We start from the raw sequence: 27,430 nt of genomic DNA on the forward strand, positions 1-27,430 counted from the left end.
CTTACGACCACAGTCGAGAGAAGAGTGAGAGCGTAGGTCTCCTGGTACGCGGAGTGGGGATTCACATAAGACAACGACGGTTCAAGGCGTTCAAAGCCAGTCGGCTAAGAGCAGAGAGTAACTGAGATAGGTTGGCAGTTTGCTCACGGGCAGGGTCGCGCGGCGCTTCCTGTGCTGCCCCCCAGTGGAAGATGCGGACAGCTAACGTACTTGCCACCTGTTACCCCTCAGTGGCGGGGTAAGTGCGTTGGTCGTCCGCATCTTCCACCGGGGGCAGCACTGGACGCGATTGCACGACCCTGCCCGTAAGCAATCTCCCAACTCATCTCTGAAAGTAACGGAGAGGGCCATGCCCTGTGTTTTGCATATACCGAGAGCCACTGACACCTGGCGGCTCTTTGTTGAAATTCTTCTGCACATTACAGGTTCAAACGTGATCTACAAATTTGGGGATGGACGGGACTTTACCACATATGAATAAAGTAGTGAAAAGTGGAAAGTTCGTATATGCTTTACCAGAGGGTACGAATGGATTGTGAGAGATATAATATATTAAATAAGATTGAAAAAGTATATTTTCCTCTACGAGGTGGTAGGCATATTTCTCATCATATTTTAGTGAAATCTAAAGATCTATTAAAACTTTAAGTGAGAAAAGAAGTCGGGATATTATCTAAATTGATAAAAACCTCCGTAGCAATTCTAACACGTTCTTTGCAACGAGACGAAATTAAAAGACGTTTAAAAGGGGGTAAGAAACAGGAAGATGTTCATCGTATTTCTGTTAATGTTTTCATTGTTTTCCCATTTTCCTCCATCATACTACATATCTATACATACGCGGTAAAAATAGTAGTTTATCGTATCTCATTATCCTAACATTTATATGCTTCCAATGTTAATCGAAATGATGTTGGTTTTTATTGAATTGAAAGCCGAATTAAATATCATCCCGATACTTTACAAATTTAGGAAATAATTTAACCCAACTGAACCAAAGGTCTGTCGTTCACCTTGACAGTTTATTGCATACATTGTGCCAGTATAGAAATATTATACAAACCCGAGAATGTTTAAACAAATTCGGTAACACTAGGTCTAAGCATTCTGTGACATATACGTACAAGAGAGCGGCATACAACAAATCTATACAACACCTGAAATGCGAATCGTGCGCACGTGATACGTATCCTTTGTTGAATTGGTATTAGCTATTACTATAATGGGAGTATTACATATTTACAATTAATGTGTTCTTCGCGACTCGCACGCTTTGGTATTAAACACGGAATATCGTACGTATATAACATTTCTTACAGTTCGAAGGAGACACGATTTACGGCTTCGTCGGCAACATAGTATTAATGGTACAACGTCGGCATCGATGCGTCTCGTATTATTTATAATATTATTCCTCGAGCCTGAGGGCAATCGACCGTTCTCCTTCGGCAGAACTTACTTCTGAGCCCATTTTATGTACATTAGCCACGAAGTATTACATGCTTTCTCGTTTGCACCAGATGTAGCCAAGCCGTGTTTTCCTTTGTTAAAAAACACTCGGTACGGCGATCATTCTAATGTTAAAATCCTAATACGCATAAATCGATAAGCCAGATATTACGAAAATAATTCCCTCGCTAGTTTCGGCTAAACTCCGCGCTGTCCAGCTGGTCGAATTTTTTGGATGTTATCTTAATCCCTCTATTGACGCATTCTGTATATCGCGAGAAATCACTGAACGATAAATGTCAATGTTTTGATAAATGCTTTCTATTTCCATCATCTCTAAGTATTTAATTTTTGATAACGTCGGCCCGTGTCAAAGGCGTTTACGCCGAACAATCCGAGTCAAACGCACGTAATCGACTATGACACTTACACGTACGCAAGAAAACGCAACGAGGTCTCAAATAAAATCATTCTACCAATCTCACCGAAACGGAGTTAAACGTAACGCGAAACGTGATAACGAGTTAAATTATTAAAAACTTGCGTCGGAATATTCGAAGTACCGCGCGGTCGACTCTCGAGCTACCACCTCGAGGACATTTTCACATTTACACCGCCAACAATTGTTCCATACGGAGATACGCTTACCTCGAAGCGCTTTTCCGAGTGCATTAAAATTGGACTATTCCTTTCTCGCGAGAAACATACAACGCGAGTACAGGGGAACCTACTCGGCCATTGACTTCCCTGTTTAGGGAACGCAACTAATAACGGAGCTAACGAAACGCGTAATGTAACGTTACACATAGAATGATCCCTGCAACGACGGACGGTGCCTCCGCAGCCGGTTTCCTTCGATCCCTTAAGAGTCGCAAACGCGAGCCTCGCGATCAGGGCACTATAAAGGGCGTTGGTGGTATCAAGGGAGATTTGTATGTACACTGGAGATTGAGCGGATGACACTATGGACTTCCCGTGTCGTGGTGCAGAGAGTCGTTGTCGCTTTCAAGGTAGGTCACGTAACTGTCCGTACTGTCGGGATGCTGGCCCATGTCGGGACCTCCTCCGCTGCCAGGATGGTGAGCTCCAGGAGGCGGCAAAGGACCTCCGCCACCGCCATCGTTCATGGGACCTCCGAGCATCCCAGGAGGTGGGAGCTGAGACGGAGGGCCGCCGTGTAAGTCGTATCCGTGCATCTGAAATCACAAATATCGATTTCCCCCGATAACGCATACCGTCTCTTCCGCTTTCTATTAGACCGAACGTTACCACTCGGATGACACGAAGGGAAAGAAATTAAGAAGAGGACGTCTTTGAATACCTGAGAGACCAGATGATGAAACGGCGGCGCGCTGGGATCGAGTCTGTCCAGGTCCGTGTGCAGCGCAAAGTCCGTCAGGGCTTTCCAGGGTGGTTGGTAGGCTTGGACCTCCATCGGCGTCATGCCGATGGGGCTCTCGTGGCGAACGGGGCTGCTGGCTACCATGGGGATCCCGTGCATTCCCCCGAAACCGAGTTTTCGCCCGTCCTGCAACGGGAAGTACTTCGGACCGTTAGATCTCGAGTGATCCAGGACGCAAAAGGATTCGACTGTCATGTCGGTAACGATCGTCTACTCGCGGACCCTTGTCTCTCCGACAAGAGTCCGCCGACCTCGCGGGTACTCGTATCGATTTGCTACCTTTTCTTGCTGCATCTGCTGCTTCATGGCGATGGTCTTCTTCTTGTCCTTGCACCTTTTGTTCTGGAACCAGACCCTGATGACCCGTGGACTCAGGCCGGTCATCTCGACGAGCTGCTCCTTCATGAGAGCGTCGGGCCGCGGGTTGGCGGAGTAGCAGGTCCTCAGGGTGTGCAGCTGCTTCTCGTTGAGGACGGTACGCACCCTCGTCGGCTTTCCATCGGAACCGCCGCCTCCCTTGTGTCCTCCGGAGCCCCGCGGTCCGCCGACGCCCGCCTTGTGGGAGCCGCTTTCCGATCCGGAATCTACGCACGCGTCAATTTCGGTTCAATCGAGCCACTACGACGGTTCGATGCCACGACCACGAAACGGTATGAAACGTAACGCCTACGACCATTATCCCAAAATCGGAACCCTTTGATCTCGGATTTTCGCTGATCTAACTTACTATACTTAAGATAAATGTAATCATTCCGATACCACGTAGCCGAAAGCATTCCCCATCGATATAACTACCCTAAAACTCTTTCAAGGTGATGTGAAAGATGCGTCAAAGGGGTATCATCTATTACTTTCTCCTAACCGGGTGTACCGAATTGTCTCAAACTTGACAATGTGAATATGGAGGCTATAAGGAAGGTCCAAAAATCCATGAAATTTCAATTTTAAGATAATTTGTTTATAGCTATTTTCAACAATTTTAATAGGAAATGAAATTTCGCGAGTTTCAGGACCTAATTTCGGGTCTCCTTATTCATGTAGTAAAATTTGAAACCGCGACGAGCTTCTCTGGGCAAACTCGGCCCTAGATCGGTGAGATTCAGAAGGCCTTGGACCCCTAACGTGGGCCCGATTTCGCTCATGCTACGTCAATACACCGTAGACGGCATTTTATAGATTCACGGTGAGGATTCCAGGAGTCGACGCGACGGTCGCGACCGGCTTCTCCGGGTAAACTCGGAAAGAAGTCCAGGCACGGGCGGAGGCGAAAATAAAAGCAAGTTCGTAAAACCTCTCGGCCAAGAGCTGGCCGAGCGCGGCTTTTTTACCGGCGGTGAGGACAGAGGCCTAACCGAGGGAGCAAATGAAATCCAGCGCCTATTTTCCCGTCCTAACCAAACAGCGGTATCGTGGACCTCGAAAGCCAAGGGAAGAGGGACACCTCGTGGCCTGGCCTCCGGTCGAGAACGGGCCACGACGATACGGAGATGGCTCGCTCCCAGGGAACCTAGGAGAACACTAGACTCAAGTGGAGCCTGCGGAATCCGAACTGCTTCGGCTTATTGGTACCGTGCATCCGCGTTGAGCACGTAAAGCGGCCCGAAGGCGGACTCTTTGAGGGTCGCGAGGACGCGCTTTGATGTCGCGCCGCTCTCCCGGTACATGCGCGAGTCGCGATAGGCGGTTCGATAATCGGGAGCTATCTCGCGAGGTTGGGCAATGCCCGAAGGGACTCGGTGATGTCTCGAGGTACCTATCGACAAGGTACGGACGTTTCCGCTTAACGTCGTTTCTTCGAGTCCCGTCATCGATAACGGCTCTCGTCTCTCTTTAGTGGCTTCACGGTGCCGAATCGGCCTCGAGTCACTCCTTAATCGGAAATTGGATAATTGGGACTCAACGTCGTCATATCATAAATCTATAAAAAATATATATCTCTCTTTTCCAGATACAGATCCACAGTTTTTCTTTTCTTTATGCCACGATGAGATTGAATCAAAAAGACCCAATTCCCGGTTAATGGCTAACGCCTTCGCGCGGGGAAGGTTGTTATACTTTATTTCGAAATCCGTAATCGAGGGATGACACGTAGTCCTACGTCGTTTCAATAACCCTGCGGCCTTCGACTGTAAGGGTCTGAAAATTGTACGCGGTGTTCGAGTAGCGGTTTCACTCGCAAATCGCTCTCTGAGAATATGTTAGGACCGATTCTAATGTGTTCCGTGACGTGCCCGTGACGGATAGATGTATTAATGGAAATGACGCCTTCTTGGATTTAAATTGGGATATGCATACAATTCTGTATCAGTTCTGGGTCGGTGCCGATACGGAAATGTACGAATACTCGACACAAATCGAAAAGGGCGTTATTGCAATCGGTGCTGGGATACGTCACGGACAAGACAGCAGGGGCGGTCTTGTAAATTGATAAGAATGTAGAAGAAGTACAAGACCACCCTTAATACCAAGACCTGACCATAATTGCAAGACCAAGTCTCGACCGAGCAAGGTCGAAACCGAGCCCAAGACCACGGTAGTCCGGTCTTGGTCCTGCGTTTGCTCATCGCTACACGGTACGGATATGGTCGGATCGACTTCTACCTCCCCCCCTGCCTCAAAGTCCGACGATCGGTCATTACGGAGAGTCGTAAACTCGGCGAGACCGTTCCGATAGCGCTTGGCAGAGTTCGGCGAGCAAATTTCCTCGTCTCGGTGGGCCGATTCGGCGAGCGGCCGACCTTCGCCGGCTTTAATCTTAGCGGCCAGGACGGATGATCCGCATGCTCGGGCACGATCTCCCGCACTAATGCGGGATACGAAATAAAGGAGGAAAAAAGTCGTGCGTCGCTGTGTGCGACGGTAGTTGGCAGGGTGGTGTTACATTTGACACCTCTCCCGCCGTGATAACCCGTCAAACCACTACTGGTCATCGTCGAGCGCGGACGCGGCGTCGGCTCTCCGCCGCCGTGGCCGAGGAGCGACGCCGGGACGTCCACTTGCCAGGTCGCGAAATCGGGCTAATCCTGTCAACGAGCAACGCCGATCCGCGTTGCCCAAAGAAACGGCGGAGTCGGCCCTTCGCCGCCCACGACGACGGTTGTTACGCCCGGCTTTTCGAGCGGCGTCGCGACGACCACGCGGACGCGCACCTTTTTGCAGGAGTGTCCAAACGAATTACGATTAATCTTACTAATTGACCGACACGACGGCGACTCGCGGGCGTCCCACGGGAGGATGAATTACCGCCGGCGTCGTTTCGACTCCGTCTACCAACGCGTGTACACGGTGTTGTCCCCGACGTCGACGTCGACGTCGAGCCGGGCACCGCCGCCGACCCCGCGGAGGCGAAATCTCCTCGCGGATTGCTCGAACTTCGCGCGCGAACAAATCTAAGGGTCCGGGAGCATTAGGGCAATCCCGACAATGGCGAGCCATGGGGCCCGTGGAGTTTCGCTAGGGGAAATATGGAATTGCTCGAGTGGACGTCCGGGTCGCGTGTCTTCGTGGATAGGGTTAAGCCCACGAAAGCCAGGGGGCGAGCGAGGGTGCCGGTCAAGCCTCGGCGTAATAACTTCAATTATCAGCGCCTAATCGAGCCCGCTGATCCTAACGTAACGGGGCGAGGTCGGGACTTCTCTTTGTGCCCCGGGCCGGACCTTGCAAATTGGCCATTGCCGTTTGACACCGTAATCCTTGAATAATAATATCATCGGCTTCGCGAGGTGCGAAGTGGCGGGGACCGCCTTTGCAATTATAATCCGCCGACCGAGAAACGTGACCGATCTCGGGGATTCGCCGGCCTAGAGGGCCAAAGTGAGATGACCGAGCTGGACAAGTCGATGGAATTGGAACGCGAATGACCTCTTCTAGAATTTAAGTCCGATTCGACCGGAGCACGAGCTCCGATTCGTTTATAACTACGTGGTCGGTCTAGGTTCCTGGTGTATTAATTCGGTCACTGCTATATAAAGACCGACGGTGACGGAAATAAATTTACGAAGGGACCCACCCGACATCGAGCCGTCGTTTGGATGCAAATGATGGTTGTTGTTCGTGAGGGAGGCATTGTTGTTGTTTTCGCTGCCGGGGACGCCTCCGGGGCCGGAACACAAATTGCTGGCCTCGATGACGTCGTGGTCGTGCCTTCTGCAGAAGAGTCCGTCCTGTCTCAGCGCGAACACGTCCCCGGGTACCAGTTGACTCAGGCAAGCCGAACACCGGAAGCAGTCGAGGTGGTAGATTTTGCTCTTGGCCCTCATCACGAAGTCGTTCTTGCTAAAGGACAGGCTGCACTTGTCGCACTTCGTTCCGAAGAGTCTGAAACCAAGCGTAAACGTTCAATCCGAGAAGGCGATTTATAACCTCTGGCAAAAATTCCTTCGTCCCAACGAGATCTCGACGAGGTACTCGCAACGTAATCCCGATAGAGCCAACTTTCGAAATACTTTCCCGAGAATCTTTTTTCTTTCGAGATTCAGGGTTCTTAAGGTGAAGTGAAACACGTCGAGGAACTTGATCAACGTCGATAAAGAAGATTTTTCTAAATGCCTACGTTGCCGGCGTTCGTTTTTACATTGACAGCTGTATCGAATTATATTGGGTATTGTCCCAAATGGCATACTCCACCTGTCGTTTTCGTATAATAATTATAAAGAAATCGAAGTAAAACTCCAGAAATCCTCTGGATTCATGCTTTCTGGGGCCCTAATTGACTGCAGTGGTACCCCCTGCGCCATTTCTGATTTCCAGGTCAATTAAATTTTCACTCCAAGGCCTCGTATTCCCATCGTTTTGGCATAAAACCGCATATAACACTTTTTTTGCATTTATCCCGTTCAAATACGAGTTTATCGATTACCAGAGTGTTCTAAATTGTCGTAAAATTGTCCTGACCCTTTCGATCCTCATATCAGCGCCTTCGATAATTGTATATTTATCGAAATATGAGAGTTCGACGCCATTTTGATTCTGGTCTGGGCTGAGTAAATCAATTTTGTTAAAAAATCGAAATTTTGAATGTGTCAGGATAATTCTTAGATGATCAGGAGTGATGTGCCAAAGTTTCGGACAGTTCGGTCTAATACCCTTAAAAAAAATTGTTGTATTCGAATCGACTGATTTGAAGGGGGTTTCACTTCACCTTAACGCCACGGTGGCTGTGGACGTTCCTTTTAATCGTTGACATTCCGAGGAGCCGAAGAAATCGTGGTCGAGCCGTTGCGGGCTTCCGCAAACGTCACAAAGTTGACAGGAATAATGATTTCGAGCCGACAGGTGATGAAATATTTGTTCTTCAGGGGGAACGCGATATCGCGTATGCAAAAAGGGTGCAAAGACGCAGGGAAGATCGGCAGCGGCACTCATTACCACGGAGGTGTTAATAGCTGCTTAACGTGTAATTAGGTACTCCACATTTACAGTGGTGTCGCAACGGTACAAGGTGTAATTACGCATCGCGTGCGTTGGTGCGCCGGCGCTCATAAAAGCAGCGTTAATTTCTGCAGGATTGCCACATTCATAAATAATAGCGTTGCGGATCGATCGCGTCCGGCATTGCGCTTCGTTAAACAAAGTATACAAGGAACGGCTTTGTAACCTTTCCGCGAGCCCTGGTCGCGGCTGGAGTACGGTAATTCTTCTTCAAATATTGGGAAATAATGGGTGCCGCTATCTAAGTCAATGCGTGGCGTGATTTTTCAGAACCGGCTCGATCGTCTCATCGAATCGAGTGGAACATTTCGAAAACGTTGCATACGCCGATCCGCCTTACCGGTCTGACCAGTTTCGTTTTTTCGGATTTCCATCGATAAAAAACGCATCGAGAGATCCCGAGAAGGAGAGGCTAATTAAACTTCGGTATACGATCCAGTAAATAATTGTACATCGCGAGAAGGCCATTACGCAAATGTATCATTAAGTGTTCCACAGAATTTGACAGCAGGATGCATTTGAAACCACGTGGAACAACAGCACGCGGTTACGAACAGTGAGCCTTGAAGAACGTTCCGCAAGAAACGAGAGACTGGATCCGATAGATTCGGCATTTATCGCCCCAAATCCAATATTTACGAAAAGTGAATGCACTCTTTAAAGACTAAAAATACCATCTAGCAAAAATAGTAGGTCTTGCGGGGGGGGGATATATTTGAAAATGTATACCCTGGGAGGAACGGGCTGCTTAAGTTCGAACTCGTGCATCGATAATTCAACTCCTCGATTTCTTGTCACTTCGCGGTACACGTAATTCATGCTAATTGGGGGTTGGTGATCGAGTGTTCGGCGAAAAATAGATGCCTACTCCCGGGTTCACCCGGGGTGGTTCCAGGATGACCTCTTCCGAGTAACCTCTGTTTTTTAGGAAAAGGAACCAAGGCAATCTACGCGTTAACACGATCCAACTAGAGGATTTTACGAGCCTGGCCGACAAATCGGGACGACAATGAATTTAATCGGGACCAATGAGATCCAAGATCTCCGGCAGACTACCCGAGGATAGAACACGTGGGCGGGAGGAACACCCACGCCGCACCAGGAGACCCGGGACCCCAGTGGTTCGGACTTTTTGACTCGACGTGACAGGAACAACAAGCGCTTGTCCACGTCAGTCAAGGCTCTGCTCGCGTTTTAGGGATCCCGGAGGACGGGCCGGAAACGCTTGTCTCGCCTCCTTGCCGTTGGGATTTCGAGGGACCTTCGAATACGGATCGGTCCAAATAAACACCACGTCCAGCACGCTTTAGCGAGGAAAAACAGCCATCGAGTTGCTCGGCCTGATCGATGGCTCATTCGCGAAGACTCGTTCCAGGGAGGGCCTCCAACTGCATGCGGCAGAACCATTCAAATGTCGAGGAATCGAGGATCCGCCTCTGCGCCGAGACATTGGACTCCTAACAATTATGAACGAAAAGATAAATGAAAAATCAAATGATTAAAAGTACACGCGTGGATCTAGGACATCTACGAAACATGCACCTTAGCCTTCACGTATTCGAACTTATGAATTTATCTGAGAGATTTCGTCGGGATGGAAAGCGTTGCTGCACGCGGCGAACTCATTTAAATGTCAAGGAATCGAGGATCCGCCTCTGCGCCGAGACATTGGACTCCTAACAATTATGAACGAAAAAATAAATGAAAAATCAAATGATTAAAAGTACACGCGTGGATCTAGGACATCTACGAAACTTGCACCTTAGCCTTCACGTATTTGAACTTATGAATTTATCTGAGACATTTCGTCGGGATGGAAAGCATTGCTGCATGCGGCGAACTCATTTAAATGTCGAGGAATCGAGGATCCGCCTCTACGCCGAGACATTGGACTCCTAACAATTATGAACGAAAAGATAAATGAAAAATGAAATGATTAAAAGTACACGCGTGGATCTAGGACATCTACGAAACTTGCACCTTAGCCTTCACGTATTCGAACTTATGAATTTATCTGAGAGATTTCGTCGGGATGGAAAGCATTGCTGCATGCGGCGAACTCATTTAAATGTCAAGGAATCGAGGATCCACCTCTGCGCCGAGACATTGGACTCTTAAGAATTGTGAACGAAAAGATAAATGAAAAATCAAATGATTAGAAATACACGCATAGATCTAGGACATCTACGGAACTTGCGCCTAAGCCTTCACGTATACGAGCTCATGAATTTATCTGAGACATTTCGTCGGGATGGAAAGCATCGCTGCATGCGGCGAACTCATTCAATTGTGAAGGAATCAAGGATTCTCCTCTGCGCCAGAACTGCACATAGAGTCCTAAGAATTTCGAAAGTAATTTAAATTGAACTAAAAGTGAAATTACTATAAAATTTCAAATATGGGTCATACGTCTTCAGGATCTCGAGCGCAGGGATTTATTAACACATACGCGATCGGCAAATTTTTTCCGTTTCAAATACTGAGTACCGGCGACAATAATGAAATTCTGAAACTGGTTGCCGCAAACTTGTATCGTTATGGACGTGAATTCACGTCAGCGGCAACCAGGAATAAAACTTGAAAAGACGTGAATTCACGTCAGCGGTCGCGGATGTGTTAAAGACTTCTTCGGGGTGGAAAATATGAAAACCACGGAAAGCACTAGTGTATCGACGAACCCATTCGGACGTCGAGGATTCGAGAATCCGCCATTTCACCGGGAGTATGTCGTAGACACTTCTAAGAATTTCGAATATAAAAATAAAAGCGACATTATTATTAAAAATACACGCGTAAATCTAAGACGTTTGCGAAACTTCCGCCCAAGCTTCCACGATTTCGAGCTGAAGGATTTATCCGAGACTTCTCGTCGGGATGGAAATAATTCCGTCAAGTTTGACTTCTCTATTTCCGACCTCCATTTCTGATCTGTACCTGTACTCACCTGACGTAGTCGCGTTTACAATAGGTCTTCCCGTCTCTCACGAAACAGGTGCACCTTTCATCGAGGAACTGCTGACATTCGGTGCACTTTAGGCACGCCGCATGCCATTCCAGATCGGGTGCTACCCTCAAAATGTACTGATCATTGATGGGATCCCCGCATCCGACGCACAGCGAGCTCCGACCCTCTGAAACGAAAACCACCAATCGTCACAAAAAGACCCACATAATCCAATGGTCAAGATTGCAACGCCAAGTCAATTCCGCGTACATAGTTCCCCATAACAAAAATTCCCACCTCGAAAGAAAAAAAAAAATCACCGATGATAAGATCAATTTCAAAGCCCGTTCTAAAACCCGCAGATGCTTTCGCGATATCATCTAATGACAATTAGTCATATCGCAAAGAGGAGGGCCTTTTTATTTTCTAATGCCGAAACCCCGTTGTCGACAAAATCCGAAGATTCGTTATCGCTAAGAATTGTCCGTAGCTCGTTATCTGGCCGGTACCTTCAAAGCCCCGAATTATCGGCAAGAATCCTCCAAATACGAGATCCACATTCGATCGAGTTAATCGATCGCAAATCCAATCGATTCAAAGCAAGTTAAGGGGATTTGAAAGTGGCATCCGAAGAGTGAATCGCACGTGAAACTTTTCTCCGACCTGGGCGTGCCGAATCGTTCCAAACTTTACAACGTAAACGTGGAGGCTACAAGAAAGCTCCTGACCCTCGTGAAATTTCATTTTTGATAAACACTTTTGAACGTATCTATAAAGAAATTGTTCAAAAATTAAAATTTCATTAGTTTCGAGACCTTCCTCGTACCCTGCATTTTTCTACTGGAAATTTTGAATCGATTCGGTACACCCAGTTTGGATGAAAGTTTCATGAACAAGATCTCTTCGACGCCACTTTCATATCGCCTTAAATGATCGACGGTGCTCTATCCACGAGGCCATGTGTGACGTCCCTAAAGCTAGCAGCGCCACGTCAGCATAACCACATAAATCAAACACCAAAATTTATTGCCTTTGTATTGCTTATTTATTACACAAATTTGAATTTTATTGCTTAAGCCGTTTTCAAAAAATCAGTAGCTATGCCAGCTTTAACATTAAGCTGGCGGCGCCACCTGACATTTTCTGTGAAATTAAAAAAATAAGTGGTGCAAACTGTAGGAAAAATGTATTGCTTATTTATTGCTCAATTTACAAGGAATGACAGGCAGTTCACGTATATGAGAAGGGGGTAGTTTTTGGTTTAAGGGGTGGAGCAATAAATTCTGCCATAGAGTGCAGGATTTTATTGCTTGACCCGAGAAGCAATTTTAGTTTTTAAAAATGTATTGATTCCAGTTAGGAAGGACAGGCAGTCCACGTATATGTGGAGGGGGTAGTTTTTGAACTCAAGGGGTGGAACAGTGAAATTGTAAATTGAGCAATAGATAAGCAATAAATTTTTCCTACATTTTGCACCACTTATTTTTTTAATTTCACACAAAACGTCAGGTGGCGCTGCCAGCATAATGTTAGAGCTGGCATAGCCACTGATATTTTGAAAACGGCTTGAGCAATAAAATTCAAATTTGTGTAATAAATAAGCAATAAAAAAGCAATACATTTTGGTGTATGATTTATGCGGTTATGCTGACTTGGCGTTGTTAGCTTTAGGGACGTACTAGGAACGGCAACTCCGCGTCTCGAGGGTCCGAGTAGGTGAAAATCCCGCAAAGGGACGCTCGGCGTTGCCTCCTGTGAGCGAGGAGGCGTTCGCAATCGCGACGTCACCAGCTCGGATAAATACCCGACTGCTTGTGCATTAGCGTTAGGTACTCGTACCTAGGAGGTACGGAGGTACGGATTGCCGGAACCGCGGCCTCGCGCACGCAACGTTCCCTCTCGAGAGAGGTTATGGTAGGTGTGTTCGTAGGCGGAGCGTCCGAGTTGTTCCGCACATTCGACTTCGGCCAGCACCGCCCACATCGGCGAAGCTGCATCCTCGAGAGCGTCATGCGCAGACATGTGCTCCTCTGCGCGCGCATTCCCACATACTCGCGCAGGGAGAGCCTCGAGGCGTAGGCACGCACTTGCCCCGTGCGACGCACGACCGAGCCCTCGCGAATCGAAATCCACGACCCATTAGGGTCGGGACATAAATCACGGTTTAACAAGAAAAGAAAAGAAAAGAAAAAAGAAAGTCGAGTAAAGCCGTAGAACGTCCCTCGAAGCCTACCTATCCGGGTAGATATTAAATGGTAGTAATAGATAAGATATAAAATAAGTAGCCGAAGATGCTCCGTACGTGACGTCACGCGGTTACTATTAAAGCGCTTACATAGTCTCGAGACCGCCGTTTAACGTCCGCAAGTAGACATGTTCGACGTGGAAACCGACGTCATTTAAAGCCAGTCGGCGCGATAAAGAGGGAATAAACAAGGAGCATAGACGCCGATGCGTCAAGAGGCCGAATTATCCGGAATTATCTCGCGATCTTTCCTCGTCCCCCTGGCAATAAAATTCCTCCGGGTAAGTAGCGACCCTGGCAGCGATCGGCCAGCTGACCTCCCGGAGGTTCCGGTCGGGTCGCGAGACGATCGGCGACCACCGTGGGCATTTTTGACTCCGGGATAAGTGGATGCAACGGAGAAACAAGGACGAGACCCGAGGCGAGGGCAAGGCCGGTCGGGATCAAAGGAGGACCCCGAGCGAGAGTGTTAGCGGCATCCCATTAGCTCCCAACGACACCGCCACCTCGCCTCGTATCTCCGCGCGACGCGACCCGCCGGACGAGTCGCGCGCAGTGCCGTACCACCAGAGGGCGCTGCGGCGTCGGACTCGCGCGCGATCGCAACGCCGCCGGGCGGAAGTTACTTCCCAACGTGGACGGATTGAGCGTAAAGTGAGATTTTCAATGAAATATACTGTAAACTTGGACGCTCGTCAGCGCAGCCCGCGTTTGTACAGTCCAATTACAAATTAAGGTGAAGTGAAACGCGTCGAGGAACTTGATCGACGTCGATAAAGAAGATTTTTCTAAATGCCTACGATGCCGACGTTCGTTTTTATATCGACAGCTGTATCGAATTATATTGGATATTGTACCAAATGGCATACTCCACTTGTCGTTTTCGTACAATAATTATAAAGAAATCGAAGTAAAACTCCAGAAATCCTCTGGATACATGCTTTCTGGGGCCCTAATTGACTGCAGAGGGACCCCCTGCGCCATCTGTAATTTCCAGGTTAATTAAATTTTCACTCCGAGACCTCGTATTCCCATCGTTTTGGCATAGAACCGCATACAACACTTTTTTTGCCTTTATCCCGTTCAAATGCGAGTTTATCGATTACCAGAGTGTTCTAAATTGTCGTAAAATTGTCTCGACCCTTTCGATTCTCATGTCAGAGCCTTCGATAATTGTATATTGATCGAAATATGAGGGCCCGACGCCATTTTGATTCTGATCTGGGCTGAGGGGAAAAAAGGAGTGATGTGTCAATGTTTCGGACAGTTCGGTCTAATACCCTTAAAAAAAAATGTTGTATTCGAATCGACTGATTTGAAGGGGGTTTCACTTCACCTTAAGTCCTGCACTGCCACTGCACGATGCCAATTGTGAATGATAGTAAACTTTCCTTTGGACGATCCGAACGCATTGGTTAATCTGGGAGTGGAACTGCGACGAAAAGCCATCCATCGTTTAATGTTTCTCGGACGAATGCTTATCAAACTTCGTGCGACAGGGATACAGAGAAATCCAAATCTATCTTTCTCTGGAACAAGCTTGCCGTGTATTCTTAAGCGTGGCGAGCGTTCCAGTTTGCTATATATTTCAGGAGGGATTTCAAACGAGGGGGTTGAACCTCGAGACGCAAGAGAAAGGAACTGCAGCGGCCATCTTATCAGGCTGTCGCGGATATATTGTATTCGTGAACGGTAGCAGCCAAAGTGCACGGCGCCTTTTTAAGTATCACGAAAGGTAAGGTAAAAAGAGAAACAGAAGGTACAAAGATCGTGAAATTGGGTCATACCCTTTCTTTTAAGGACATGAAACATGCAAATGTCGGTACATATGGACATCAAATTATTGATATTTCTCCTGAGGTTACGTGATCGCTTGCAGGGGGAATATGACTGTCGTACAACCCTTCCCTTTGTGTTCTCAGCTTCATTCGAGAAGCGACTCCCACTGTTGGTTTCTCTTTATAGATCCATGTACTGGATTAACTCCACATCGTTGAATTTGTTTCAAGGTAGAGATAGCAGTCGTCTCTAGGAAAGATGCTGTTTCCACTCGGGAGCGTAAATACATTTCTGAGAGATAGGGATCCTACAATTGTTTCTCCCTTCAATTCTCGTGTTACTCCTCGCCAGTACCCAAGAGTGAGCGTAGTCGATCCAGTGTTTAAGGTGAAGTGAAACACGTCGCGGAACTTGATCAACGTCGAGAAAGAAGATTTTTCTAAATGCCTACGTTGCCGACGTTCGTTTTTACATTGACAGGTGTATCGAATTATATTGGGTATTGTCCCAAATGGCACACTCCACCTGTCGTTTTCGTATAACATTTATAAAGAAATCGAAGTAAAACTCCAGAAATCCTCTGGATTCATGCTTTCTGGGGCCCTAATTGACTGCAGTGGTACCCCCTGCGCCATCTGGGATTTCCAGATCAATTAAATTTTCACTGTAAGACCTCGTATTACCATCGTTTTGGCATAGAAGCGGCTACAACACTTTTTTTGCCTTTATCCCGTTCAAATGTGAGTTTATCGATTACCAGAGTGTTCTAAATTGTCGTAAAATTGTCCTGACCCTTTTTATTCTCATACCAGAGCCTTCGATAATTGTATATTGATCGAAATATGAGAGCTCGACGCCATTTTGGTTCTGGTCTGGGCCGAGTGAAAAAATTTAGTTAAAAAATCCAAATTTTGAATGTGTCAGGACAATTCTTAGATGATCAGGAGTGATGTGCCAAAGTTTCGGACAGTTCGGTCTAATACCCTTAAAAAAAAGTGTTGTACTCGAATCGACTGATTTGAAGGGGGTTTCACTTCACCTTAATGTCGACGTAACTTCACAGTTCGTGTCCGTCTCAATTGTTCCAAATTTTGCAAGTGAGTAAATGAATACGATGAATTATTTAGAAATTGAGGTAATCGCGTATTTTTTAGATATTTTCTCGGACAGGGTTAATGGCTCTGGGAGGGTGTCTGGTACAAGTGGCTGGTACACCGGAGGACACGAATGCCCTCCCTACGGATACGGTGCCGCCGGTGGGTGACGGGAAGACATCCATGCTACTTGTGTAGAGAATGCCATCTAGCGAAATATTGAAATATGAGACGTAGAAGGAATCCAAATGACACATCGGTAAGATCTTGAACTTGGCGTCGAGTGACATTTCAGACCGCTTAGTATTGTCCCTGACCAATCGAGTAGATCGAGGACATGGATCCCAAATTGGGCGATATTTAAAGAGCTTCAATGAAGAGCTTAAAAATAGCAAGTAAGCTGCAAGTCACAATTTGGCCAGTTTTTAAATCATCAAAGATTTTGCTAATGCTTGACCGTTCAATTAAAATTAATATTGCCATCAGTATTGTTATCAATAATACAACATTTACAGCTAGAATCGAATTTTTACTATATTCGCAAATTATTATTCTCAAATTATCTTAAATGGCGTTTAGTCTTTAATTCTATCTTAGGGCGACTTTTGTTTCGATTTTGCAACACGTAACGGTGTAAGTGGCGACTTCCTCTGGAAATATCTGGTCGCTCAGGTCGGGGAGGTGCGATTAACGGTTGCGACCGTCCTCGCCGCAAGTCGTGGCGTCGTCGCCGGGACGCTGTCGCGACGTCGTCGAGACGTTGTCGCCCCGCGTCGATGTGGGTGGTGCGTACGAATATCGTTATCCTCCTGGAATCTCGTCTACCGCCTCGAATCCGGCCCGAGATCTTCCTTTTTTTCCCGGCCGAGCATAAAGAGGACGACTTTGTCCTTATCGGCAGGAATGCCGAGCTTTCGCGTAAATCTTCCCCTCGGCCCCGGTACCACTGGGCTCCTATTAGGCGCAAATTTCGCACCGAGCGTATAATTGCACCGCCTTGGCGATCGACTGGATCGATCGCCTCTCGATCCATCTTCGCAGGAACTGGAACCGTTCGAAACCGCTTGCGAATCCGAAAGAGAATGACAAAAGGAGGAATGACCGCGCCGTTATACATTTTCCCTTCGATTAACGTTTCCTCCTTTTCTAGGAGGTTAACACACCCGAAATAGATCGGGGCCCGAATCGGGCGCGGTGTAGAAAAAAGCTGGGAATTTTTTTAGTTACGGCGTTAAGCGGGGAGGGGGGAGCAGAGGAGGCGCGAGAGAGAGGCCTCGAGGCCGGAGCGTCGGGTGCGAGGAGGACGGCAGGGGGGGAGACGGAGGGCCGCGGCGCCGGGCCGCGTGTCGAGGATGTCTGGTTGGCGGTTCAGAGGCGCCGACTGGGTGTCCCGAGCGCGGTCCTTCGGTATTTCATTAACACCTCCGCTAATTATTTCCCTTTTTTCTCCAGGACCTCGAGAGGCAGCCTCCAAAATGCCGGGTTACGAGATGCCCGCGACTAGTCGCGGCTCTAGCCGGGACCGGTGCTACACGTAGACGTATCGCCGGCCGCGAAGGCTCCCATCTATCCTCGCCTCGATCGACAAAGTTCCTCCCAACGCGCCACGAGGTTAAAACCCGAACGTTCCCGTAAGCGGCGGCCACTTTGCGAGGCCAGGACCAGAAGGCCTCCGTAATTAGGTTTAATTGCCGAGCAATAAGGATCAAAATTAGCCAGCGGACTGTACCGGGAGATATATATCGGATCCCGGCGTCATCCTTGCGGAAACCCCGCGCGAGCAAAAAGAACGCACCGGAGGATGAATCCCGAGCACTCGGCTAGGTCGTTTTGTCGCAAATCGGCCGCGCGCGGAGGAGCCGCGCCGGATACCCCGCGGATCGGAGAACGCCGCCCAAGGTCGCGCTCCGAGAGTCTCCAGGGACGATTTCGGTGCGCTCTCGCCTCGTAATTAGTTATCAAGGTATTCCGACGAACCGTCCCTATTCTCCGTCTGGGTCGATTGGTTTCCCCGGCCAGTTCCCCGATTTTCCCCAGCTTTCCCTGGGCACTCCCCTGCCCATCCACGAGTATAAATACCCACACCTGTGCGCGCAGCCGCGCACAGGTATCTTCCCATCCTCGAGGAGGACCTCATCAGAGTCCTCATCCTCCGAGGACATCGGGGTCGTGGCGCAGTGGGCCGATAGCGTGGGTACTAAATTTAGGATGTATGGTTAAATGAACGAAAGGCCGTCCCCCCAGATATCCCGGTGAAATTTATGCAGGTGTCGAGCGGGCCTTTATCAGCGGCCGGCATTCCTCGGCGTCCACCCGGCGCCCCGACGTCGCCGAAGAGAGCAGGTTCCGACTCGTGGCCGACTCCGCCCGGGCGCTCCGACTCGGCTCCCTCGGGCGCGAGCCTGCGCCCCCGGGGCGGCAGCGCCATTGGCCGCCCACCGGCGCCGCCGCACCCGCCCCTGTTTCCGGGACACCCCGGAAACGCGGATCCAGCGATCGATCTCGACCGCGCTCCGGATTCGTCGGGCAATTTTTGTTAAAAGGGAACGAGTACTTTACCGTCTCGACGTTAAATTCCCGCCCTGGCCCGGCACCCCTCTCTCGCCATCGAACCGACCTGGCCGCGAGCCCAGCGCTTAATACGCACGTCCCTAACTAACTCGAAGTCTTGGCGGCACGAGAGCCAATTAGCCGCGATTCGCTATCTCATTGCGACGAATAGCCCCGCGCGAAACGGGTATCCGCGCTGCCGGAGTCGTCGGTATCGACGTATCGGCCGTTTCGGTTAGGAGTGTGGGTGAGACCGCCTCTCCGGGTCTCTCTCTCGCTTTTTCTCTCTCTCGCTCTCCGTGGACCGAGACGAGGCGCGTCCGCACGGGGGCAGAGGGGAGAAGGGGGCGAGGCGGCGGGAGAGAGCGAGGACGGAAGAAGAGACGTCTTTCTCGGCGAACGGAGACCGCGACTCGTCTCCGAGGGAAGCGAGACGGAGGTCTCCTCCACCTCTCGCTCCCTCTCTAGAAATCAGGATACCCCGGAGCAAACGGCGATTGAAATTGCAAATGAGGCTTCGCCGCGCTCGGGCCGGGCGTGTAAGGTACACTCGCGGGCTGCGCCGAGGCGAGTACTTAGGCTGGGTGCTGGGCGAAATTGCGTTTTCCGCGGTAACTCTCGCGGGCTACCTCGGTATCTGCCGATTGCCCCGTGGCAATTCCCCTCCCCCCGAGGAAGGATGAAAATAAAAAGAAGACCCGCTCGTAAAACGGGACGCCCCGGAATCGACGGACGCGGCCCCGCGCGTCGCGGGATCGCCCGGCAAATTACCGTATAAGAAATGAGTACTTCCCTAATTAAGCGTGGTCCCAGGACGAAGGAACGGAATGACTTGCGCGTCCGTCGAAAATTACGCCCATGTACCTCGGTTACGCTCGAATGGGCCTCGACTCGAGCGATAACGTAGAGGATGAAAGGGGGATCCGAATACCCGCTCGATGCTCTTCTCGGCTCTTTTAATATTTACCATTTTCTTTTTTTTTCAAGATCCGGGCGATTGTCGGTTAATCCTTGTTCCACGGGGTTTGTCGGCGTGGACGTGCAAGGACTTCAAGGAATCGGCGAATTCGCGGTAGCCGGCCTCGGGGGGATCGGGTTGCACGCGACAATGTACGCCCGGGGTATAAACGGTCCTTTAATTGAGTGAGACACGGGGCCGTGAAACGAGCGGTTTTCAAGGGGTCCGCTCGGTGACAGGAAACGGGTCGGTCGCCTACCGACGTGGCGGATAAAAGTATCCGTCTTTGGTTTATGGTTCACGGGCGCTGATGGGCCCTTCGGTCGTTTGGGGACCCAAGGAGCCAAGGAGGCGCCGGACCGGCTGCACCTTCCGCAACGCTTGTAACCGGAGGTCGGACAAGCCCGCTCTGGCGCCAGCATTGTGCGCCGCCCGATCGCGATCCACCCTCCGGAAAAATCCTACATCGCGGAGGCGCCTCCTCGGCGGGGCATTTCCTGTACTCGGACGATTCTTTCAGACGGATAAGAATTCGTTCGTCGAACGAAATCCTACGATAGGCTGCATTTCGTGACTCCCAAAAGACGTTTCGATCGAGCGAACCGCATTACAGTTCACCCGATCAATGGGACTAAAGGGTTCGTTTAAGGTGATGTGAAAGGGCATCGAAGAGGTCTTGTTTATGAAACTTTTCTCGCAACTCTGTTTACCGAATGGTTTGAAACTTCACAACGTGAATAGGGGGACTATAAGGAAGGTCTTGAAACTCATGAAATTTCAATTCTTTTCAAATTTCTTTATAGGTATTTTAAAGACAGTTTATAAATAATGAAATTTTGCGGGTTTCAGGACCGACCACAGGGTCTCCATATTCACGTTTTAAAGTATGAAACGATTTTAGACACCCGGATAGTAGAAAGGTTTTATGAACGATTGAGCTTTTGGATGCTACTTTCACATCCCCTTAAATCGTTTTAAGGTGATGTGAAAGGTGGCGTCAAAGAGGTATCGTTTATGAAACTTTTCTCCGAGCTGGGTACATCGACTCGTCTCAAAGAGACGTCTCATGAGATTTCAATTTTAAGATAATTCGTTTATAGCTATTATCAACAATTTTGATAAGAAATGAAATTTCGCGAGTTTCAGGACCTACCTTACTCCTTATTCACGTGGTGAGATTTGAAAGAAATTGGTGCACCCAACTCGGAGAAAAGTATCATGAACAATTAACCCCTAAGATGCCACTTTCACATCCCCTTAATTTTAGAAAGTCTTTCAATCAATACCTCAATATATATATTCGGTGAAATGCAACCGAATTGTTCGATCGTTTCGTACGATTTGCCGTAACATTTGATGTAATTAACCAATAGTTATTTACCGAGGAATTTTGTCACGTAAGCCAAATATTTGCTCGTTCGTGTAATACCTGTATTCTATGGTTCGATAAATATTTTATCGACTCGGGCAAATATCTCTCGGCGTGTACCTATTGGATCACTTGGAGTCGTCCGGATTTTTTCGGAAATTAGGGACCAGCGGCGTCGTCGATTTTTCTCAGTCTAAGGTACGGACGAGGAGACACTGATAGATGTGCCCGTTTCGATAGAAAGACCGTGGACCTAATTCAATTGCAGGCCGCCGCTCCGCAAACACTCATGATAATTCAATCAAGTCCACCCCTGTGTCAGCTAACCCCCGCAGCTACCTACCGAAACCACCCTTGAGCCTCCCGTTGGCTCACCCGACCACGAGAGTGGAGTCGACCTCGCCCGGGAGAAACGGCTCCTAATCTCCGAACGACGCATCTGCACTCTAATCGGCTGATGATTTCGCACGGACCCCGACTCCGCCATTCCGGAGTGTGTTTAAACTAGCGAAAGCCACCGACAGTTTCCAAGGAAAATATTAAACCGAAATATGTACTCCCAAAGTGGATGCTGGAGTGCCCGGCACCCCTATGCAAAAATTTACGCGGAGTTCTAAAATAATCGTTATCATAAAAGAAAATAGAAACAAGCGGCAGAATCTTGAATGGGTTCCTTGATATTTCATTTTCAAGGTTTAATTTTTTCAACTGCTATCGAGATCATTGCGCAATTGACCAATCTTTCTTGTGCCACAGTTGATTTAACCCTTATCACTCCAAGAATGTTAGAGGAGTATAAGAAGTTGGCAGTATTACTGCCGGTTGGAGTGATAAGGGTTAAAATCACTCTTAGTAGGTTTTAATCTGGTGGATCGCTCTCCATTTGCGGCACTTAATGGGAATGAGTAAAGAAGTTGCTAAAATTCCTAACCTTTGGAAAGAAAAAAAAAATCAGACACGATGATATATGTAAGAAGTGATTCATAAGTAAAAACAAAATATCACTTATGTTAGTTATGTCTATTAACGGTACAGCTCGACTTCTCAAAAGAACCGTTTAGTGGTAAATAATAAATCCTTCATTTGTATTTAAGATCCCCTTTGAATAAGCGCTTCTGAGTCTTGCACGGGATATTTAGTGCATTCCGTCAACTCTGAGAACTCCTTCTTGAAAGATTTGGCTCCCAAAAATGGTTATCAAAAAATCCCTTGTGCACGGGGAGAGATCTGAGGGATGGCTCGATAATTATTGCAGGAATGCAATCTCCGAACGAACACATTTGCATCCTAATCGACTAATGATTTTGTACGAGTCCCTGCGCCGACATCATTCTCAAATACATTTTAAACTATCGGCAGCTATCGATAATTTCCAAGAAACATATTAAACCTAAGCACTCCCCTTGAAAAACTGGATTCCCAGCAATAGTCTCCAATACATCCTAGCGTTCCTCCCTATCTCCCACCGTCCTCGCAATTCTCGTGTACGAGCGGAATCCGCAGAAGAAAACGAGCCGTAATCTCTGGACGAGAACATTTGCACTCTAATCAACCGATGATTTTGTACGAGCCCCGACTCCATCGTCATTCTCAAATCCAGTTTAAATAGTCGAAAGCTCCCGATAATTTCCAAAGAAAATATTAAATCGAAGCACTTCCCTTGGAAAACTGAACTCCCAGCAAGTCGCCGATCCATCCTCGCGTCCCCCACCGTCCTCGCAATTCTCGTCGAGGAGCAGAATCCGCAGAAGGAAGAAAACGAGCCGTTATTTCCGGACGAGAACATTTGCACTCTAATCAACGGATGACTTTGTACGAGCCCCGACTCCATCGTCATTCTCAAGTCCAGTTTAAATAGTCGAAAGCTCCCGATAATTTCCAAACAAAATATTAAACCGAAGCACGTCCCCCTTGGAAAACTGGATTTCCAGCAAGTCGCCGAGCCATCCTCGAGTCCTCCCAATTCTCATGGAGGAGTGGAATCCGCAGAAGGAAGAAAACGAGCCGTTATTTCCAAATGAGAGCATCTACCCTCTAATCAACCGATGATTTTGTACGAGCCCCGAGTCCACCGTCATTCTCAAGTCCAGTTTAAATAGTTGAAAGCTCCCGATAATTTCCAAAGAAAATATTAAACCAGAGCATTTCTCTTGGAAAACTGGACTCCCAGCAAGTCGCCGAGCCATCCTCGCGTCCTCCACCGTCCTCCCAATTCTCGCGAAGGAGCGGAATCCGCAGAAGGAAGAAAACGAGCCGTTATTTCCGAACGAGAACCTTTGCACTCTAATCAACCGATGATTTTGTACGAGCCCGGACTCCACCATCACTCTCAACTCCAGTTTAAATAATCCAAAGCTCTCGACAATTTCCAACGAAAATATTGAACCTAAGCACTTTCCTTGGAAAACTAGACTCCCGGCAAGTCGCCGAGCCATCCTCGCGTCCTCTACCGCCCTCGCAATTCTCGTGGAGGAGCGGAGTCCTTGGGACGGGGAAAACGAGCCGTAATCTCCGAACGAGAACATCTGCACTCTAATCGGCTGATGATTTCCACGGCCTCGCCCAGGACCCCCGATTCCTGCAGGACCGGACCGAAATCTAAATCATCCCCCTCCCTCTGCGCCCCGAGCGCAGGGTAGGCGACATTGGTCGAACCCTCGTCGGCTGGACCGTGAAGCTCTCCCGGTGGACGAGCGGCACTTTGCGCGATTAAACTACTCGCCGGCGCAACGGGCGCTCGTCAAAGGCCCGGAATACGATGATACTCGATGCCGTTCGTTTCGCGAAAACGGCTGGCCCTTCGAATCGATCCGAGATCTCGTCGAGGTTCCGCGCCGACGAGAAGTCGACCGGAGCGACCGGCGACCGTAATTGGCATAGGTATAATGTCTCGCTCGCGAGCTGGCGATTAGGCTATCTAAGCGAGCGCGCTCGGTGATTAGGGAAGCTCGTTAGGTGACGGATCTCCGAGTCGATGGATCGTCCGGAGTACATCGATACCCCGCGGAAATTCGTCCCCTCCCGGCTAGGGGGACGCGTGGTCGCGCTCCAGCGAGTGTCAACGCATGAATTTATGACGCGTGCTCCTAATGAGTTAACAGGAAGGCGTCCCCCATCTAACGCGGACTACTACCAGGCCTTTAACGAGCCGACGTTTTAATAAACCCCGGCGCGCATCGACGTCAACACGAAATCCGGAGCACGGCTTAATAGAATTCCCGGGCTCGTTAAAAGTGCGACCCGCGATTTACGGACTGCAATTCCCGGACTTTAACGGCGAGATCGTTTGCAGGAAGCGTCTCGAGACCTGCACCAGGGGGGACGTCTTCCTGCCTTGTTCCGGTATGAACAAAGGCATCGAGACGCCGGCCCGAGGAGCGAGGGCTTTCGAAGACAACGGGGATGCAGTAAACATTTTGACTGGCGCATAACCGTAAAACGTTACCGATCCTCCGAGACTCCAACCCCCGAAGACCGTAAACGATCGCGAGGCCCTCGGGACCGTTATTTTCTAATGAGTTCCAGCACCGATGCAGCAAACGTCATCGATCCCTGTGCAATCGAGGGGTGCCATTTCCTCCCGGCGATAATAATTCCCATGATTCGCAAACGGCGAGAATTCACTCGCCGTAACGCGTCGATGCTCGCGTCTCGATCTAGCCGTGTAAAAAGAAGACCAGAAAACGATTAAGAAAATAGAAAAAAAGAAGTGGAAAACCGTGAATCTCATTCCAAGCCCGTTTTACCGGTACCTCGGCGCTATTTGTCAACCGCGGACGTGCAAGTGCATCGCTCGCAACCCTCGACTAACAAGTACGCCTGATGAGCGAGTGAATTCACCGGTGCACGTTACCCCGAGGATTCTGTTTCTTCTTTCTTTCTTTTTTCTCTCTCCTTTATTTAACGTACCTTTTTAACCGTACGATTTAAGGGGATGGTCGCGGCGATTATTTATTACGGTAACGTTAAAAGGGGGGGGTTTAAACGATTACGGCAATATCGCGCTATCTCGGGTTCGGTGGAAGGGCCGGATTAAAAGGCAAGAGCTGCAGAGCTCCGGGTAGAATTAGTCACCGGCTAAGAATCCCCCTGGACAGATGCCGTCCCCGGTGACTAATTTGTGTATGCCTCGGAATACGATCGGCCGACCCGAGCTCCGGTCCGAGTAACGTCTAATTGCGTTTAAACGCGTTAACGGGGGTCCACCGGAGAAAGCCGAGGGGCGGGGTTTTACGGAGGTCTCTCTCCTGGCAAAAACGCCGAGGGGGTTTATGGTGGCCCCGGGGAGCGCAACGAGCGCCGCCGTGTACACGGGGCCCCAGGTCGAAAATCCGGAGAGACTCCTCGGCGCACTAATTTCCCTGGACCCTTTTCGAAAAAGCCAAGCACTTCCTGGCGATACCATCGCGGGGAAGGTTTGCAGACATCGCAATCGAAAGGTAAGGGGCTATAAAAACCTTCAATCCTTCGGACCCTCGTCTCGCCGGTATATCGACACCCGAATCTTCGGGGTCCTTTGTGCGACTAGGAGCTTCACCTTTGACGTCGGCCAGATCCCGATGAATCGGGGGCCCGATAAAGGCAAAGCTCCTCGGCTTAGCGAATCGATATCGAATTATTTCAAAGGACCCCCGAGAGGCCCTTCGCGCCGATCGACTTTCCGCCTCGACGACGGGCGGGAATTTCACGCGGACCTCGAAAAAGCTTCGGGAGATCCTCTCGAAAGGGCCCGAGTAATTGCCCGGATTTATATATATGGGCACCTGGGGTTCGGGAAAATCTATCAGGCCCTAACCGAGGCCGCGACGTTCCTTCCGCTGGGCCTTGATTAGGCAAATTAACCGGACCCTGATCAGGTATCCGACGTCCTCCGGGTTAAGCGCGCCGGATTTCCATGTGGACGTAGAAAGGCTTTTAAAAACTCGAAAGAGAGAAAACCGCCGCGAGGTAACGTTCTCCGATCGAGGAGGTACCTCGAAGGTCCACGTGATCCATGGCACTTGCGACGATCTTTAAATCTTCTTCCGGAGGTCTTGACCGTTAAACGATCGCCGGCGATCGCCCTGATAATCACGTCGACGATCACAATTTAGTTCAGCGGTTAGAAATACTCGTGTCCGTTCAAACCACTGTCCAAGAGTCCTAAGCCAAGTTCATCATTCAGGACCTCTCCCGTATCGAGACGTTACTGTCCATACTTCCGTTGATTCCAAACGCGAGTGAAATGTACCGACATCCGTTAAGATCAAGAAACACCCTAATGTTATTATTTCTCTCATGACAAGGTTTCTCGACCGTTGGCCAAATGGGATTTCCGTCGAAAAGAAATCGCTGCTACCCCGCAGAAGTGGAGTAACACCCCCCCTCCCCGGGGGTAAATCCTAATCCTAATCCGACGCCTCCGGGACGATCCCCTTCGAAGCGCGGAGAATTTCGCGGATTAAAAAGTCCGGTCCGTCCTCTCACATGATTTTTAGCGGAAAAGGACATCTTCGATCTCTTCTAGTGACGGTATTCGAGGCAAAATCGAGGTACGTTTCATCCACGCGACCCGGGGCCCGATTCTCGAGATCATACGGATTTTTTCGCATACGAACAGATTCGCATGAAAAATTTCGCATACGAGCAGTAAAACCAACTCTTGAGGACTGTTCGAATTGGGTTCGTGCGAATTACTCGTAGGTAATCGTACGCGACTACGAAGCAACGTAACCGCTCGTCCGTGAAATGCCCGAACGAAGAAAATGTTCGCTTTAGCATTATTAATTTTTTCTCCTGTCATTCCCTATATGGTCATATCGATCTTCAACCCCTTCACAAAAACCGATAGTTTTATGTTACTTTCGTATACGAATAATATCTTCCGCATGCTATGACCCATGCGGCGGTGCCATTCGAATACGAAACCGCGGTGATCACTCAAGAATACCAACTGTTGAAAGTCGTACACGAGACTGTCAATTTCGTATGCGAAAGTTGATCGTACACAGTCGAGAGTCGGGTCCCCGGACGCCTCGACCTCGCGTCCGAGTAAAATGGCCGAGTGACCAAAATGGAGGTTCCCGGCCAGCGAGACTACTTACTCTGCGACAGCGGATCCCCGACTTCATCCTGGATCTTGACGGGCGAGATCTTGAGGGACCTCGGAGGACCCTGAAGGCCGAGGGGCTCCGGTCCTCCCGCGCCCGCCCGCTGCATCACGCTGGCGCC

The 27,430-nt window shown here is 49.1% G+C and overlaps 1 protein-coding gene across 1 annotated transcript; it reads right to left on the reverse strand.

Moving 5' to 3' along the window:
* Nucleotides 1–911: 911 nt before the first annotated feature.
* LOC105702507 (insulin gene enhancer protein ISL-1) lies at nt 912–27,430 on the reverse strand. The gene is made up of 6 exons (XM_012430129.2): nt 27,304–27,430; nt 11,226–11,412; nt 6,861–7,168; nt 3,131–3,435; nt 2,771–2,977; nt 912–2,645 (listed from the first exon to the last, which is right to left on the reverse strand). The coding sequence occupies exons 1-6, from the start codon at nt 27,416–27,418 to the stop codon at nt 2,412–2,414; spliced, it is 1,356 nt and encodes a 451-aa protein (XP_012285552.1). The 5' UTR covers nt 27,419–27,430; the 3' UTR covers nt 912–2,411.

The sequence above is a fragment of the Orussus abietinus genome, unplaced genomic scaffold (genome assembly GCF_000612105.2).
Source record: "Orussus abietinus isolate OABI.00-Male unplaced genomic scaffold, Oabi_2.0 scaffold6, whole genome shotgun sequence".
NCBI classification, from domain to species: domain Eukaryota; kingdom Metazoa; phylum Arthropoda; class Insecta; order Hymenoptera; family Orussidae; genus Orussus; species Orussus abietinus.